At 37.8% G+C, this 18,218-nt stretch overlaps 2 protein-coding genes across 3 annotated transcripts in view; one reads left to right on the top strand and one right to left on the bottom strand.

The window, feature by feature from the left end:
- LOC131428533 (antigen 5 like allergen Cul n 1-like) overlaps positions 1–460 on the top strand; it is an 18,729-nt gene extending 18,269 nt beyond the window's left edge. The window contains exon 4 of the mRNA XM_058592535.1: positions 19–460. Within this exon, the coding sequence (XP_058448518.1) occupies positions 19–274 (256 nt within the window). The 3' untranslated portion in view covers positions 275–460. The remainder of the gene's footprint in view (positions 1–18) is intronic.
- Positions 423–18,218, bottom strand: part of LOC131428532 (RNA-binding protein asd-2) — a 361,605-nt gene continuing 343,809 nt past the window's right edge. For both annotated transcript variants that reach the window (XM_058592533.1, XM_058592534.1), the window contains one exon: positions 423–16,816. The gene's annotated coding sequence lies outside the window, so the exon portion shown is untranslated. The remainder of the gene's footprint in view (positions 16,817–18,218) is intronic.

The raw sequence follows: 18,218 nt of genomic DNA on the forward strand, positions 1-18,218 counted from the left end.
TGAAAAACACCCGAACAGAGTTCACATCGGACATTTTGCGCTTATGGCGAACGACCGAATCACGCAGGTGGGCTGCAGTGCCGCCAAGTACTTCAATCCGGATAACAAACGGAACTACGTGTACTACGTCTGTAACTACTCGTTCACGACCGTGCTCGGCAAACCGGTCTACCGGAAGGGTAAACCGTGCTCGAAATGCAGCGATAACTGTAGCAAAAAGTATCCGGGCCTGTGCGAGGGAATTGGCGATACAATCGACAAAGAGCTGCTCTGAATCGGTCCTGGGATAAAACCAAAAAAAAAAAAAAAATTGAGAATTAAAGTGTGATACGTTACCGTCGGGATCGATTCGTTTGATTTGCTTACCGAAACTCCCTGAGGAGGAAAAACAAAAGCTGTCATCGTTTATAAATGAGATCGGATTGTGGTCATATTTTGGAAAATAAATTGTACTACTTTATTGAACTTGTTACGGTTGGGTTTAGGACTCGTGCAAGCATGCCGTGGTCAAATTTGACTGTTTGACATTTTTCCTTTTTTTCGACAGCCCTGTATTCCTATGTCAGCCAAATTTGACCATTGCTTCTGTTTTAATTCATATTTTAAGAGTTATCTCGTACGACTTGTACTTTATTTCATATTATTGAGTAACATTAAGCAATTACACGCTGATTTGTGCATTCTGTGTGTGTGGTTTTAGGCGTTTTCGATCCAAGCAGGCCGGTAATGGCTTCGCGAAGTATGAAAAAAAGAGCGATGGCCGTCATCCGACCGACATACTTGGATAACCTCGGAATCGAAATTGTTGTTTTATTATTATTTAATTTTGTTTTGCTTGCAGTTCCGCCGTTGATGCGATCGAATTATGAGTTAATTGGATTTATTGAATGAACGGTCGTTGTCCGATTTGCCCATTTACTATAGTGTAAAACACGTTTAAGTTATGACACATATACAAAGACACATCGTCACATGCAAATTATTTACTTTCGATTATATTTATTTATTTGTTTCGTGTTTGTTTATCGGATGCTAGTCTGCTGGTGTAAAAACAGAGTTCCTAACATTTTTTTTGTGGATGTTTAATTGACCTAAAAAACAGTTCTAAGAAATTTCAATGTATGGATTTCATTCTTTGATTTGTTTACCGAAGCTCAAAGTTCACGTTTTATTTGCTAAACATCAAATTGTATGACCATATAAAATTGAAAAGTGCAATAATTTGGAGAAAAAAAATTTATTACCATTTCCCAATGCAAATTTCCATTTCGGGTTTTCAGCCTTACAACTAAAACTACACACAGTTTTTCACAGTTCAATCTTCAGCGGCTGACATTTAGAGGAACAGGCTTTTTACATTGAATGCAAGCAAGAGAACATCGATTGGGGCTTCGACCATCGGCTCATTTAAGTACGTTATTTATATCATCCGCTTGGATTACAGTATTATGTATGTTCTGATTTTTTTTGTTCTTTGTTGTTTTGTTGTTTACACTGCTACACACTCATTTGCTTTTACGTGACGCCTCGCGTCCAGGTTTTCGTCCAGTGCCACCCAGAGCTGAGCGTCACAGGCTGGATCGTGTTTTTTTAACAGTTCAATAATTCACATGTTTTGATTACAGTCTGGTACGAGAGAGATAAAATCCCTTCCAGTTGTTTGATTTAATTTCAATATGTTAACTTTAATTACTCTTCCGGAGGGACCAACGGAATCCAGAGCAGTGCTTGAACAGGCGAGCACTCGTTTCCGACCATTTTGGATGATAGTTCGATCGAGTTTGGGCATTGATTGAAATGGTTACCCGCAGTGGTGTCAGATTGTCAGAGGGAACTGACAGACGTTTTCAATTACCCCTCTCTCTCCATTTCTGAAAGCATGGATTTTTTTTACTCATACTATATTTGAGAAACGCGTTCGTCACTCGAACCTGAAATCTACTCTCCGGCATGTATTTTATGCCAGATTATTCCGGGATTAACAATAATTTTGCAGATTGAAAATAAACATCTGCTCTGTCTAGGCAACCTGCACCCGAACGTGATTTGACAGTTCGGATAGAATGGCAATCCTGATGGTGGCGTAGATGAATGGGTTTATGAATAACCGAGGGAAACAAAAAAAAATGATTGTTCCTCATGGCCAACTGCGCTAACAACGGTGAGAGCTTTCGGGTAAACACAAAACAATCCCGTTGTTTGAGTTTCTTATGAATTTCGGTGTCCCACGTGCAGTGCGGATAATAAAATGAACATGGACTTGCGTGACAGGACTCGGTTAACGTTTTATTCCGTTGGGGACGGCCCCAATAGATCAGTGAAATTGTTTTTTTTTCATCAGAGCGAAATGTAATTCGAAACAGAGTTTTCATCTGTTCGATTCATACGAAAATTGCGAATTCACCAGTGCATTGAATATCCGTTTTCATTTCATTTCCTATTTAGGACGAGCAGTTTTTAAAATTATGTGTAAAAACGCCAGTTGTGATTGGAAACGCAAACCTAGTTCATAAATCCGCAGAGTTCGTTCGGAACGTAATCAAATTTAATTGACAAATTCAAGTCAAGTGCTATTACCAATTCAAATGAAAGTTTCTCAAAAGTTTTTTACACACACACACACACAATATTTCGTAGTATGCTTCGTAAGTACTGATCTAGACATGTTTTGGGCTTCGCAGAATCAATCAAATTGGTTTGAGATTTTAATAAGTTATGAATTTCGAAAAAGGGTAAATAATTTGAGATACCAAATCTTACGTGGCAAGATTCGAAAATTGAGAAATGAATTAAATTTGTACGAAGCAGTATTTGCTTCACCCAAAGTGAAGCCTATTTCTGTACACATTTACAGCTTTCAGAAGGGCTATATTGTCTGTAATTAAAACGGAAAAATGACAAGCGAAAAATTTTTCCGTCTGTTCTAGAGCACAGACAGCTACGAATAAAAAAAAACTTTCTCTTGTCCATTACTGATACTCCTCTTAAATTGAAATTCATATAATTCTTGGATGATAATGACTTTCAGCTTAGTTTAGTTTTCGATTTTTTATCAAAAACTAATGTTTTTTTTTTGTGGAACACATCTTTATTTTCTATATAGGGGTGCAAATCAGAATCTCAAGGAAAAACACACGTAGAAATGTGGTCAGGTTTTAAACACTTACAGCTCAGTCTATTTAGTATCAATTATTATTATTATTTCATTATTTGATTGGAAATATTTCTAAGATTCGATTTGAATGTATCAAGCCACGCATTTTCAATTATAAATGATTGAAATTTTGATTAGTAGCGAGCAGTGTCCCATTTTGTCTGCTAAAAATCTCCGACATACGGGTTTCCCTGCCATAGACGACGATTTTGAAGGAGTAAGCGATACATCAAAGGGAAAGCATCGCTCTGATTGGTCAATCGATGCAAAAGCGAAGCTGAATCAAGGTAGAGGAGTAAGGATGTAAGGCGAGCTTAAGCATCTCATCAATGCGAATCATTCGAGTCTCTGATATACCGGAAAATACCGATAAAGGTTTTTTACTCTTTACATTCCGAACTGACAAAAAAAGAATGCAGTAGCAAGTAGAAAGTAACTACTGGTAGCATTGCCGGACTTAATAGTAAATGGTAGAAGACCTTTATTGGAATTTTCCGGCAGATGTTCATGGTCAACTTCTCTGGTAGAAAGTGAAAGTTAAGTTACTAAAAGATTTCTACATGATGAAATGAGCCTTGTCACGTCTCACCTTCTATATCTTCACATAAATAAAATCAAAATGATTGGAAATATTTCTACGTATTGATTTGAATGTTCATAGCCATGTATTTTTAATTTTATATCATTGAAATGTTGATTAATAGCTAGCAGTGTCCTATTTCGGCTGCACAAAATCTCCGGCATACCGGATTTCCCTGCCATAGTCGACAGTTTTGAAGGAGTAAGCGATATATCAAAGGGAAAGCAGCGCTCTGATTGGTCAATCAAAGCAAAAGCAAAGCAAAAGCGAATCTACAAATAGAAGCGAAATTATAGCTAACGTTTCAGTCTTATGCGTAGCTTGCTAGAGGTAGGTTGTTGCTACACAGCAAGATAAAAAGTGCCATAAACGATTTGAAGCTTTTATTGGTATGCTCTGATCTTGTGTTATGCAAGATTGGATGAAATCCCATGTTATGTCGTTTCGCCTGAGAAATTGACAACTACCCCAGGGTAAATTTTGAGTGCATAAGACCAATTTCTAATTTATATAAGATGAACTCGATTGATAATGAGAAATATTTTATCGCTTCAACTGAAATCGCAAAATGGTAGTAATGGTAGAGAAACGCTATAAAAATAACTGCTTGCATACAAAACTTGAACACAAGCTTGGTGAAGAGAAGCTTAAATATCGATATCCGTATCGCAAGCATGTACAAACATTTAATTGTATACATTTGGGCTATTGATGTAGTTTCGTCGGCTACGAAACAAATACAAATCACGATAAATAGAGTCTATAATCTGGGCTCGCGTGTTTGGTGTTGATTCCTAATAAGGGTCTAAGCAGACTCTTGTGCATTTGCGGATTCAAAAGTGTGACGATTAATTGAAAATGTCAATCATTGGAAATTTTGGTTGCCTTGTTCCACATCAACGGCTCGAACAACCCCATGGGGCTGATCCTTGTAGTTTTTTATACTGATGAGAAAATTCAAAATGCTGAAAACCGTACAAACAGCGCTCAGGTTTTGAACATCTATATCTCAATCATTTTTAATTGATTTTCCATATTATTACATAAAATGCATTAGATAGAAATATTTCTACACTTCGATTGGAGTAGATGAATCTATATCTATAAAATCATATTTCAGATAATAGGTGATCGAAACTTCAGTTAGTAACGAAAATCTTTGTCATGGTTTTCTTTAATAAATACGACAGTTTTGTATACATAAGTTCGCTTTTATGAACATCACTCATAAAAAACCATGATTCTGTATCGAATAGACTAGTACACATCGTTCCAAAAGTCCAGGAACTAACCAGGAAAACATAATTTCGTGTGCAGGAGTATTTTTTATTCATCAACATTATCATTATCAAATGACATACAATCGTTCTAGCACTTTAATAATTTTTCAATACCATCCTTATGGAATGATTTGTCATTTTCTGATCAGCAAAGGACAAACAATCGCTGGGGGCTAGGTAATTGTCAATAACGCGGGTGAGGAAACAGATCGCAGCCCAATTCGTTTAATTTCTTTATTGTTTTCATCGACTTATGGCACGGTGCATTGACTTGGTTAACGGTGATTTCTTTGTTATTCTTATGAGGCCGTTTTTTACTTTACTTCGCTCTTCAATCGCATCACTAACTCAATGTAATAATCACTGATGGTACTTTCCTGTTCAAGATAGTTGATGTTAATTATACCTTGAACATCTTAAAAGCTGATGCCATGATTGTTCCAGCTACCTGTTACATTTTCAGATGGCTTTCCAAGTCCCGGATAAAAATAGTGGATCCATGTTTCGTCCACTGTTTAATACCAACGAGTTCCATTTTATTGCGGTAGACTTTTGTTGATTATGAGCGAACACGGCACCCATTTGGAAAAGATTTTTTTATGCTCAGATTGTCGTACAAGATCGTTAAAGAATTTACAGTTCATCTGCTAACCACCTCAGCACATCTAATGTCACAAATTTTGATTTTGCGTTCATACATCAAAAGCAAAGCCTTGGTATTACATTTCTGTAGTGGAATTTGACCTTCTGTTTCACCAGACTTCGCAGCCGATTCAGAGTGTACAGAACCATTGCATGGCTGGTGCTACGATCCTACTGACACTAAGAATCGTTCCAGGTCGGGGCTCGAACATACGACAGCTGGTTTGTAAGACCAGTGCCTTATGCATTGAATCGCCACCCCGGGACTTCATACATTACGATTATCAAAACTTGCGTAATATTTCCGGTTGACTGTTTCATTGGGCCACGTTCAAAATCATAATACCACAAACCTTTATTTTTAATGGATCCTAGTGGAGAACACACTTATCATTTTTCATAAATTCGTCACTTATATGTCGGTAGATTCAGTGTTCGTGGTGCTATTGATGTTAAATTTTGACATATGTTCTTTGAACGTGATCTCCGAGTCAGTCCCGGGACATTTTGATTAATGTGTTATGCACATCAGTGGCTAGACTGTTTATGCATTTGGTGAGACACATTTTGATCGAAAATCGATTGTTTTTTCGTATTCGAGGATATGCAGGATGACCTCGATGATCATGGAGTACTGGATGAACGAATTCAGCACTTTCCATCAACAACCTGAACAAACTAAACGATCAGTATAACCAAAATTCTCAAAGAAATAATTTTGAAAGTTCGCAGACACAAATAAGTTGAAACGGATCACAAAAGACTGCTGCCTCAATATTGAAAACAAATATTAGAAGCGGTTTTGAAACCAGCTTAAACCTTAGATGCGAAATTTTGTTTCAAAACTTTGTGCCGAAAACTCTTCAAACTTCTAATTTACGCGTTTCATGAAAAGTTTTATAGAAACAATATTTTATTTAAAAAAACGACTTTGCACATTTTAGGGATAAATATCATTTCCATTAGAATAGAGGAATACATACTTCAAAATAGTGGGTCTTTCTCCCCGGTATGAAAAATTACCCATCTGGGTTTAACATGTTTCACCGGCCCTGGCTAATGTTTCAGTCCTATGCGTAGCATGCTAGAGGTAGGTTGTTGCTAGACAGCACGACAAAAAGTGCCATAAAACAATTTGAAGCTTTGATTGGTATGCTCTGATCTTGTGTCATGCAAGATCGAATAAAATTCCATGTTAAGTCGTTCCGCCTGAGAAATTGACAACTACCCCAGGGTAAATTTTGAGTGCATAAGATTAATTTCTAATTTATATAAGATGAACCCGATTATTAATGAGAAAAAGTTTATCAATTCAACCGAAATCGAAGAATGGTAGAGAAACTTAACGCTATAAAAATAACCGCTTGCATTCAAAACTTGAACACAAGCTTGGCGAAGATAAGCTTAAATAGCGAAATCCGTATCGCAAGTATGTACAAAGATGTAATAGCATACATTTGAGATATTTATGTAATTTCGTCGGCTACAAAACAAATACAAATATAAACAAACAGAGTCTATATTCTGAGTTCACGTGTTCGGTGTTGGTTCCTAATAAAGATCAATCTAAGCAGACTCTTGTGCAATTGCGAATTCAAAAGTGTGACGAGTGATTAAAAATGTCGATCATTAGAAATTTTGGGTTGCCTTGTTACACATCAATGGCCCGAACAACCCTATGGGACTGATCCTTGTAGTTTTTTGTAAATAGATTTTAAAATTTTAAACTCATTTTTTTAGTGTAGCACTTGATATGGAAGTTTTTCAGTATTTTTTTAATATCAATAGTATAATATTTCTTTATAGGTTTTGTCATTTTTCGTCAACTATTGGAATGAAGAGGGTTCAAAAAGTTTAGCCCATTTTAAACGACAGTCTAGATTAATTTTAGAAAAGCAAAGTATGCAATGTGACATTTTAAGACAAAGTCTACATGTTCAGAATGCTTCATTTAAAACTGAGGAAATAGCGCCAACTGCCAATATGATTTAGTGAGAAACTTGTCATATTCAAGTCAATTATAAAATTAAGAACTTCCAACAAATGACTTTATCCAAGAGTAATGTCAACAATGTGTGCGTAAAAACAAATGCCTTTTCTGATTTCAATCAATAAATCTTCCATATGGCTGGAAAACAAACCAATCGGTTCATACTGCTTAAAATTGCAATTCAAGAAAAGCGAAACTCGTAGTCTAAACCTCTTCCGTTTTCCTTAAAACTGTCTGAGAAAAATTATTTCAGTTTCAGCTTACTTCCACTGACACATTTGATTACCAACAAACACATTCCTATATGGATTTCCTATTGCAGAAATTATTGCGATATAAAGATTTACGTACCTTCTATAAGTAAACCCGCAAAAAGGAACCATTAATTTAACACGCGAAAGGCAATGGATGTGGAATGTTGTCGTAAAACTATTTATTTTTCCGGAAAACTGCTTTTGTAACAGAAAATATTTAGTTTTGTTTATTTTGTGTAGCGCAATCTAATACAAATGCATTGAAGCAGTGTTGCTAACTTTTTTTATTAGGGAATCAAAATCTACATTCATAAAATGTAAGCAATTTTCCATCAAACGTTGGTGGAAAATTGATCAAAACTGATATTTCATCCAAAATGTCAGACTTAGCATTCATTTGAGAGTAAAATTATTGTTAAAAAGAGTGTTTGTAACTGCAAGCCACTTTGATAAACTCGTTGCACTGCATATATGAATACTATGGCATACGTACCAAATAAAATGGTTGGTTTACTCTTGATTCTTAAGCCGCTCAAGGCTCAGGTTTCATAACACGTTGCATCTTCTATTCAGGATCAAATGTAAACCAAGCTTACTTGTGTTGGTAATTTGTGTATTACGTACATTTCATTTGGTACGTATGTCATAAATCTATACACAGTTCGCTTTCATAATATCTCATCCAAGTCAGTCGATAAAACAAAACCGCTTACGTTCGGGACAGAAGAAACCAAATACAGTATTGTGTAGTGAACAATAGAACTATCTCGAAATGAGTGAACCAAACGAATAAAAGCTACCGCCGACACGAAGGAATACAATTGTTGTTGACTTCAGGCAGTGCAAAATTTAACCTTCGATACGAGAACTTTAAGGTTTGCCTAAAGAGCAAATGCAAATTGACATTAAACGTGTGCATTTACTTCAATGCAATAAGACAAACAATGTTATTTACATCCAGTTTTATAAAGAGTTGGATGCAATTCAATTCGCTAAAGACAATAATAATGTGCACTATGTGGAGCATGAATATATCAAGTACAACATTCCAGTGTATATGGAAGATAGTGCTATAGAAGTGCGTGTGCATGATCTTTCCTCAAGCGTCATCGATCCTTAAATTCGAAAAACTATGTCCCAATACGAAGACATTCTCTCCATCGAAAAAGAAAAGTGGAATAACTTTTTCCTCGGTTTTCAAAATGGCGTACGTTTGTTACCCATGCGCTTGAAGAGGCTTATACCTTCTTATGTGACTTTCGGTCAGGATACAAGAATCCCGTGCAAATCATTTGTTACTTATGACAATCAGATGGCCACATGTCAATATTGCCAAAAAACTGTTCACTACGGTAAGCCATGCGATGAACTGGACAAGGAGACAACCACACCAAAGGACAACGGTGCTTTCTTCACACCAACCCCAAGCAACTCCGGTACACCTGTGACAGTCACCAACAACCATCCAACGTATCCCCTATAGAACAAAGTACACCAGCTGCAGTTAACAGCTTACCATCCAACCAACCAGCAACTGCAAACAATGTACAACAAGGCGCATCTACAGCAACTAGCAACGAAATCAACAACAATACCACGGCAATGGATGACGAGACGAACCACGAACAAACTGCCTCTCAATCCTCGCAGGAGGGAAATGGAAGCTCCTCTCCCCCTAGAAAAAGGGTGACAACGAGATCCAATACGAAAAAATTTTTAGCTAAAAACTCAGCTCAATCGGCCACGTAAAGCTTGTACGCAAATAGGCCTGAATAAAAATATCTTTTATAAAAAAAAATAGATCTATACACGCTCGTTCAATGTTACTCTAAAGTGAGTACAATTTCACTTACTTTCGTTAAAAGTGGAACTATTCTATAGTACTCACTTTTGAGCAAATATGGTATTTGTCAAATTCTAAGTAACATTTGCTCAGTGCTACAAATGGGAAAAGTAGCTCGAGTGAGTAAATATTACTCAATATCATTCGAATTGAATAAGGAATCTTTTGCTTTAAACAAATACTGACTTACTTCTATTCAACGAATGAAGGAAGCCGCTACCTGTTCATCGGCCATTGGAAAGAATCCGTATGCCTTCCTACGTTGCCCACGTACTGGCATTTTGTACAGCATTCGTAGAAATGCTTTGATGTATTCTTATATAGAAAAATAATTAAAATACTTGCTATATGACTGAACACTTTCTTACCGTCTTCAACCTGCGCGAATTGCTTTGATGTGTATAGTAAGCATTTCGATAATGTGCCCTTATAATATGGTTCCGCCTCCGACAAAGGGAAAAGTTCAGTGAAGGTAAATTTTCTCACAACGTTGTCAAAGCTCTGTGAGTAAAACTTGTTGTCAATTTAAAAACTGAGTAGAAGTTACTCAGTCTTCTTAATTAGTATTACTCACTTTTTGACATTTGAATTAAATAAGCAAAAGTGAGTACAAATTACTCAATGGAGAGTAACATTGAATGAGCGTGTACATTTAACACATGGTCCCGAGACTAACAATGAAAACAACATTTTTTTGCAAATTTTTTTTTATTCATCAACATAATTACCTTTTAGTGTGATACAATGGTTCCAACGTTTTTCCAATTTTTCAATACCATGTTTATATATAATATATATAATTATCTTTCGCTTCAAAATAAGCTTCAGTTTCAGCGATGACCTCCTCATTTGAGCCAAATCTTTTTCCCTGGAGCATTTTTTTAAGATCAGCAAAAAGGCAGTAGTCACTGGGGGCTAAATCTGGCGAGTATGGGGGGTGGGGAAGCAGATCAAAGCCCAATTCGTTCAATTTCGCCATTGTTTTCATCGACTTGTGGCAGGCTGTTTTTGTTCCATCGAAAGCAATCCCGGCACCCACTTGGAAAAAACCTTTTTCATGCTCAATTTTTCATGAAGGATAGTAAATACACTTCCATATGATATCTGTGTCATCTCAGCAATCTCACGGAGCTTCACTTTACGATCTTTTATTATAATTTTTGTCACTTCACTCACATTTTCCGGTGTAACGGTTTCCATAGGTCTACCCGAGCGTTCCGCGTCATTTGTGTCGGTACGACCACGTTTAAACTCGGCGAACCACCGACAAATCGTTGCTTTTGATGGACAAGAGTCCGGATATTTTTTTTCAATCCATTGTTTCGCTTGCACGGTGTTTTTACCCGTTAAAAAACAATGTTTTATCAAAACACGAAACTCGTTTTTTTTCCATTTTTTAAACAAACTACAAAACGACTTTACTCCAACCTCGATAACTCAGCTGTTTCTGGTCGGATCGACTTAAAATTTTGTCCCGTTTCAAGCAAAGGTTAGTACTCTAGAAAAACGTGGTTACTGGTTTACTACGAGCGCCATCTCTGCTTTAGTCTCGGGACTTATTGATCCATGTGTTATTTATGCAGTGCAACCATTTTATCAAAGTGGCTTGAGTCTAAAACAATCTCTTTTAGCAATGATTTATTCTCAAACAAATATTAAGCATGACTTTTTGGATGAAATAAGGTAAGCTGAAACTTAAATAATTTTTCACGAGCAGTTTTCAGAAAAACGGAAAAGTTTTAGAATAAGATTTTCGCTTTTTTCGAATTGCTATTCTAAGCAGAATAAACTGGTTTGTTTATTTTTCAACCATATGGAAGATTCATTGTTGACATTACTCATACGATTGTACAGTGTCTTGCTCCTTCTCTGTGCATCACACACACCGGTCTTCCCGCTCTGTCTTTACCTTCCACTCAAGCACAAAAAAACATCTTCTCTGTGACTTTTTCTATCTTTGAGTGGACTCAGTGTTAGACGATTATCACACGTTTGTATCAATACTACTGCAGTTGATAACCTTTACCTTTATTTTATACCATATTGTAACTCTCACTTATATTTCCCCTCCACATTGTATCCGCTTAAAACGGAACCCGAAATAAACAGTTTTTACCCACCCTTCGAGTAGACAACACGCATTATAACATGGTGTCAGATAACGGGTATTTTTTAACTGCGCAATAGTCTCGAAACAGTCATTTGCGAAATTGGAAACTATCGATACAATTAGTACACAAATCGGAGAAATGGAACAAGGTGAACAGCAGCAAGCTGTAGCTCGGCCGATTATCAACAGCAGCATCCCTTTTCCGGAGCCATTGAAAACAAACGGAAACCTCCGGGAAAATGTCAATATATGGAAGGATGAGTTCGAAACGTACCTTATCGCATCAGGAGTTGAGCAGCTGGACGAACGTATCAAAGTAGCCACCTTTAAGTCCGCCCTCGGATCAGAAGCAAGAAGAATTTTTAACTTGTGGCTATGAGATTGCGTGCAAGAAGAAAAAGGAACAATGCAAACCATCAGGATCTGGAATGACCACCCAAGCCAAGCAGCAAAAGAAAAAACTCTACAACGTCGAAGAACAGCGAAGTGAGCATCGCGAGCAGGAAAGTGACGAGGAATCCATTTCACTGTGCCAGTATTTGTACGGAGTAAATCAAAGTGACGAAACACTACTAAAGGCGAACATTATTTTCTTCGATGTCAATAATCAACGCAAGCCAAAACGATGTTTATTAGATACTGGAGCGTCCTGTAACGTGATCGGTAAACGGAACGCCATGGAAATGCTGGCAACCAGAAAATTACAGCTAGACAATAATAAAGCCACATTGAAAGTGATCGGCGGAGAACAGTTATTGATTGTGAACACGATGGTATCCGATACAAAGCAGTTTTCCACGTCGTGAATTTCGAATTAGAACCGATTCTATCGTTGAAATCATGTCTTCACTTGAAGCTGATCCAATTGTGTTCATCGATAGTGGAAGATCATAAACTAACAGCTCAACGAATCCTAAAGCAACATCCAAACGTTTTCTCAGGATTAGGACAACTGGATGGTAAAGTGCATTTGGAGGTAGACCAAAACGTTGCACCGGTGGTGCAGCATCCTCGACGCATAGCTGTGAACCTTAGGGAGGAGCTTCGCCAAGTGTTGGCGGAGATGGAACAAGAAGGCAGTATAGCGGAAGAGAATCAGCATACGGATTGGGTGAGCAATTTGGTATGTATCGATCCAATTTTACTAAACAAGGTGCTCAAAAGACCGCACTACCAAATGCTGACTTTAGATGAGCTGCTTCCGGAATTGGCGAATGCAAAAGTTTTTACAACTGTCGATGCCAAATCGGGTTTTTGGCAGGTGTCTCTCGACGAAGAAAGTGCGAGGTTAACTACTTGTTGGACAGCATTTGGTCGTTTTAAATGGCTTCGTATGCCAATGGGAATAGCTCCAGCACCCGAGATTTTTCAGTTGAAAGCACACGAAGCAATACAAGGACTGCGAAACGTACGAGAACTAATGGATGATTTCATGATTTTCGGTTGTGGTGATACCGTAGCGGAAGCAATGGTGGATCATAATCAAAACCTGCAAGCTTTTCTGAGACGAATGGAGGAAAAACATTTAAGGCTGAATCCAGAAAAAATCAAACTCTGCCAAGAGAGCGTGAGATTTTTTGGTCACATTCTAACGTCGTCTGGTATTAAACCAGATCCTGACTAAGTTAATGGTATTTTTAAAATGGCGGAACCGACAGACGTACCTTCCATGCAACGTTTTCTTGGAACGATAACATACCTTGCTCGGTATCTTCCAAGCCTCTCCTCGGTAGCCGAACCTTTGCGAAGACTGACATACCAGAAAGAACCATGGGTTTGGTCTAGTGAACAAGAAGAAGCTTTCAGCAGTCTAAAACAACAAGTGACATCTGCTCCCATCCTTCGATATTTTGACCCGGTGCTCCTTCAAGAAGGGTAGCCAGCCGTCTACGCGTCAAGGACCCTTAGTGCTACTGAGCGTCGCTATGCACAGATCGAGAAAGAAACCTTGGCGATCCTGTTTGCTTGTCGCAGATTCGAAATATACATTCTCGGCAAACCTGTTGCGGTACAAACTGATCACCAATCGCTTATCAAGATTTTTCAGAAACCGTTGACCACTAAGAATCCAAAGAATGGTGTTGAGTTTACAGAGATACCAGACAGCTTTGAGGTTCACTCCAGGTAAAGAGGTCATCATAGCAGATATGTTGTCAAGAGCAACCATTACACCGAGTGATGTAGGCAATTGTGAGAACTTCGAAATCTATGCACTAGATGTAGAACATATAAACATCACGGAACATCTACCCATATCAGACGAACGAGTGAATGAAATACGATCAGAATCCCAACAGGATCCGGAAATGCAAGTGATTGCCGGCTTCATTATCAACGGTTGGCCAAAAAGATATGACGAAGTGCCAGCAAACATCCATGTATACTGGAAGTACAAACACGAACTAAGCACCGTGAATGGACTAGTTTTGCGCAACGATCGGATTTTTATTCCTCGAAATTTCCGAAAGGAAATTCTTGAAAAGTTACATCGATCTCATTCGGGTATCGAAGCCACCACCAAACTGGCGCGAGACACAGTGTTTTGGCCCGGAATAAATGATCAGATAAAGCAGCGCGTTCAACAGTGCGATACTTGCGCTAAATATTCCCAAAATCAACAATAACAGCCTATGCAGTCTCACCAAATCTTTCCAGAGCAGTAACAGTCCAATTTAAGATTCCACAGCTCAATGAAACTTTACGATTTCCCCTTTTTTGACTATGATCAACTACGAGCTACAAACAGGAAGTCCCCATCCCCATCGACGGGCGACCCAGCACCGGGGGTGCGGGTTCCGAAAGTCATAACAGCACTGATAATCAAGGGGGAAGGAATCCGTCGTTTTACGACGTTGCCATATTTTCCGGTTTTGACAACCGTTCATCGTTCTGCTTCAATATCATCTGCAGAATCGTTTACCACCTTGCCCCGTTCAACGGTGGAAAAACGTGCCAATCACGGGTGGGGAATTGTCACACGGGATAAAAATCATAATATTTGTTTTCCGGGTCCGGTCGTGTCTCTCGGTCCGCAATAAATCGGGACTCTCCTAAAGCACGTGTTTGTCGCCAAACATCACCCCACCCCCCATCCGATGATGACGATCGGAGCTACCGTTGTCGGGACCGTTCCTGTTGTTTATCTGCACCAGGTGGATCCACGCCCGTCCAGTGTCCGTCGTCCCTAATCCGGATACTAGCGGATGGGTGATTAAATTTTGAGAGACAAAAAAAAGTAGAATAAAGTTTGCATGCTATTTCAAAATCCGTATTCGAATAAAAAAAAATGAATACAAAAACCGAGCCACTTCCGCGGAAAAGATATTTCTGTTCTGCAGCGAAAAAAAGCGAGCACATCCGCGGGTCACACCGATTCGGTGATGACAGTCAAACAACGATCCATTCCATCTATGAGAAAGGTAAGAACCGCCATTTCTACGCCGAAAATGGAAACACGGGAAATCGTTCCGGACTGTTGTATCCATATTCGTCCTCCTTTCATACCCCATTCGCTCATTATCCTTCCGTCGGTCGTAAAAATTTGTGCTCTGGATTCTTCTGCCCTCGATTCCGGCCGATCCCAGGGCTTTTCGGTTGTTTGTTTGTTTAATTTCTCGGCCCCACGACGGATGCTGCCATCCGTCGTTTTTTCGGTTCGGCTTTTGTCCTGATTATTCCGTTCCGTTTTATGACTACGATTATTAGCGTTTGGGGTTGTTTAAGCAATAACACTTTGATTTAGCAAAAAAAAAATGATACCTTTTCAATTCACACCGAGAGATTATATTTGATCTTCTGTTTTTTTTTGTTTGTTTGTTTAAGCTTAGACCGCGTCAGTTGGTCTCATTTTCGATGGTTTAGGTTTTGCTTACGACAATGTCTTTTTTTTTAGGTGCTACGAATGTGTAATTTACGTTTATGATTGATTATTAGCATTTCAAATTCCATTCGTAAAGATCAGTGAGTAACATTGAGTTTGGTCTGTTCGTTTACTTGGCACAGTTCACACTACCAAAACGTAACACAAATCGGTATCAATTTAATTGTTTAAATGGTGCGTTTACAATTGCTGAATTTCGCTAAGTTTCTTTGGTTATTTACATTGAGTTATTGTTGTATTATAAAATTGTTTACTTCATGTCAATCGTGTGTCTTTGAAAAGCAGGTGTTTTTTTTCTTTTGTTTATATCCTTCACTTCAGCGATTGTTTAACTTGTTTTTATTTTTGTTTCTATGCACGAGTATAAAAGATACCAGGTTATACCATCTTTATAAAATGCAAATGTTTACCTTTGATAACGTTATAATTAGATTTATTTTCTTTTTGTATTCGTTTGGTTTGAATAGTTTTGTCGCTTTCATGTTAAAATACTTACGTCTCTGTGTTTAAAATGGTCGATTCAAACTTAAACTAAAACCACAGTATTAAACTTATTCGTCGGTGCTAACATCTAAAAATATTTACTTCCGGTTTGGGCTTCCGTCACAACTTTTATGGCCACACTTTTCTGTTTTTTTTTTGCTTTCTATTCTCACTTTGCTTTTCTTCGCAACAACTTGCCAGCAGCCATGGCCTGCTCTGGCTAATTTCAACATTTCAGAATAAAACAAAACTGTAGTTTGTGTCCCATTTTGGGTCCATTCGGTTGTATGCGTATGTGTGTGTGTTTGTTTGTCGTTGTGATGATGCTGACGCTTGCTGCGTTCCAATGCTTTTTGGTTTTCATTTTGTCTATTTGTTGTTTCTGAAACCTGAACCGTTTTTGGTGAGTTTTATTACTTGACAGCTCTCGTTGGTGCCATTTTCTTGTGAGTGTACGAAAGTGTGTGATAATTACTAAGCTTGGTGTGTTAAATGGGTGTGATTTTTTTTTATTATTACTTCTCTTTTTGCTTAGCTACGGTCCCCTTTCCGTGCGTCGCATCGATCAGCCGCTTCTGTTGCCGTTTGTAGAAAATGTGCCTGCAATAATAGGACGAAAAAAAATTACAATGTTGTAAAGAAAATACGACTGAAAATAATGTTATTCAGCATGAAATAACTGTCAGATTCACTCATGAATATTATTTAATCAGATACAATCCATGAAATTTAGACACGTTTTGTATTATTTATACTATCAAAATTTGATACAACATCTGATCGGGTAGTTTGGCAGATTTGCCTCCTTTGACACAAAAACAACATCGTACACAGATAAAAATTCATTGCCTACACCATGATTAAGAAATTATGAAAATCATGAAACGTGTCTTCTCATGAGACCATCCCTATTATTAATGATATTATAAGCAAACAAATTTATATCATGAAAATTTTCATGGGATTTTCTCACAAAATCATGGCCATGGATTCGTATCCTTGTAGGCTTCGTATCACTTCATCACTGGTTTGGCGTTATGGAACGATGCTAGATCCAGCCAAAACAGAGTTTCACCTTCACCGAATCCCACTTTGCTGAATGTCATTTCTCCGAAAGTCATCTTACCAAAAGGACTATTATGTCGAAAGGGTCGTTTCACCGAAAAAGTAATTTCATCGAAAGAATTTTTCAACTAAAACTATCGTTTTGAGCATGAAGAATATCGCTTAACTTTTGAATATGATTAAACGACCGTTACTGCAATGTAGTATTGTATTAACTGTTTCAGACGACTGTTTCAGACGAGAAACGTTAATATATTCCTTTAGATAAAGATAACTATTTCTTTGTTTTCATGCCTGCTAGATGACGTATTCATTTGCGCTCAGTTAACGAAAAAGTACCGCGCCTTGTAGGTACATCAAAGTAAATGTTGTGATGCTAAGCCGTTCGCAAAGCCTATAAGTATTCCGGGAAGCTCAATTTTGAGGATTATAAATCAATCTGAAAAACACGACTAAGAGATTATTCCTACTGAGTGAAACATGGTAAAATGAATGAATCTGTATTTTCAAATAGGAAATAATTGTGATGTATGATTTTAGGTCAGCATCTTTCTTTATTTTAAATTGATTCCTAACACGATATTAAGACAATTGTACGATTCTGCGAAATTACCCTCTCAGCGAAACGCCATTCGGTGAAAACACCTTTTCGGCGAAATGACTTTCAGCGAAAAGGCTTTTGGCGAAATGACCAGATCCTGTCTATGATCTTCGTGAGACTCAAGAAAGGGAGGCAGCAGCTTCTAAAGACATTATTCTTTATATGATTGACCGTTGATGCTACCGGTCGTTTTTTATGGCTTACTGAGCTCGCTGAGCCGTAATCACAGACCGCCTGCCACATCAAGTACTTTTTGGCAAATTTATTCAACCTTCTTCTTTCGGAAAAACGAGACCCCATCATGTATATTATTATATAGTATATTATTTTATGACG

Source organism: Malaya genurostris, chromosome 2, assembly GCF_030247185.1.
Source record: "Malaya genurostris strain Urasoe2022 chromosome 2, Malgen_1.1, whole genome shotgun sequence".
Taxonomy (NCBI): domain Eukaryota; kingdom Metazoa; phylum Arthropoda; class Insecta; order Diptera; family Culicidae; genus Malaya; species Malaya genurostris.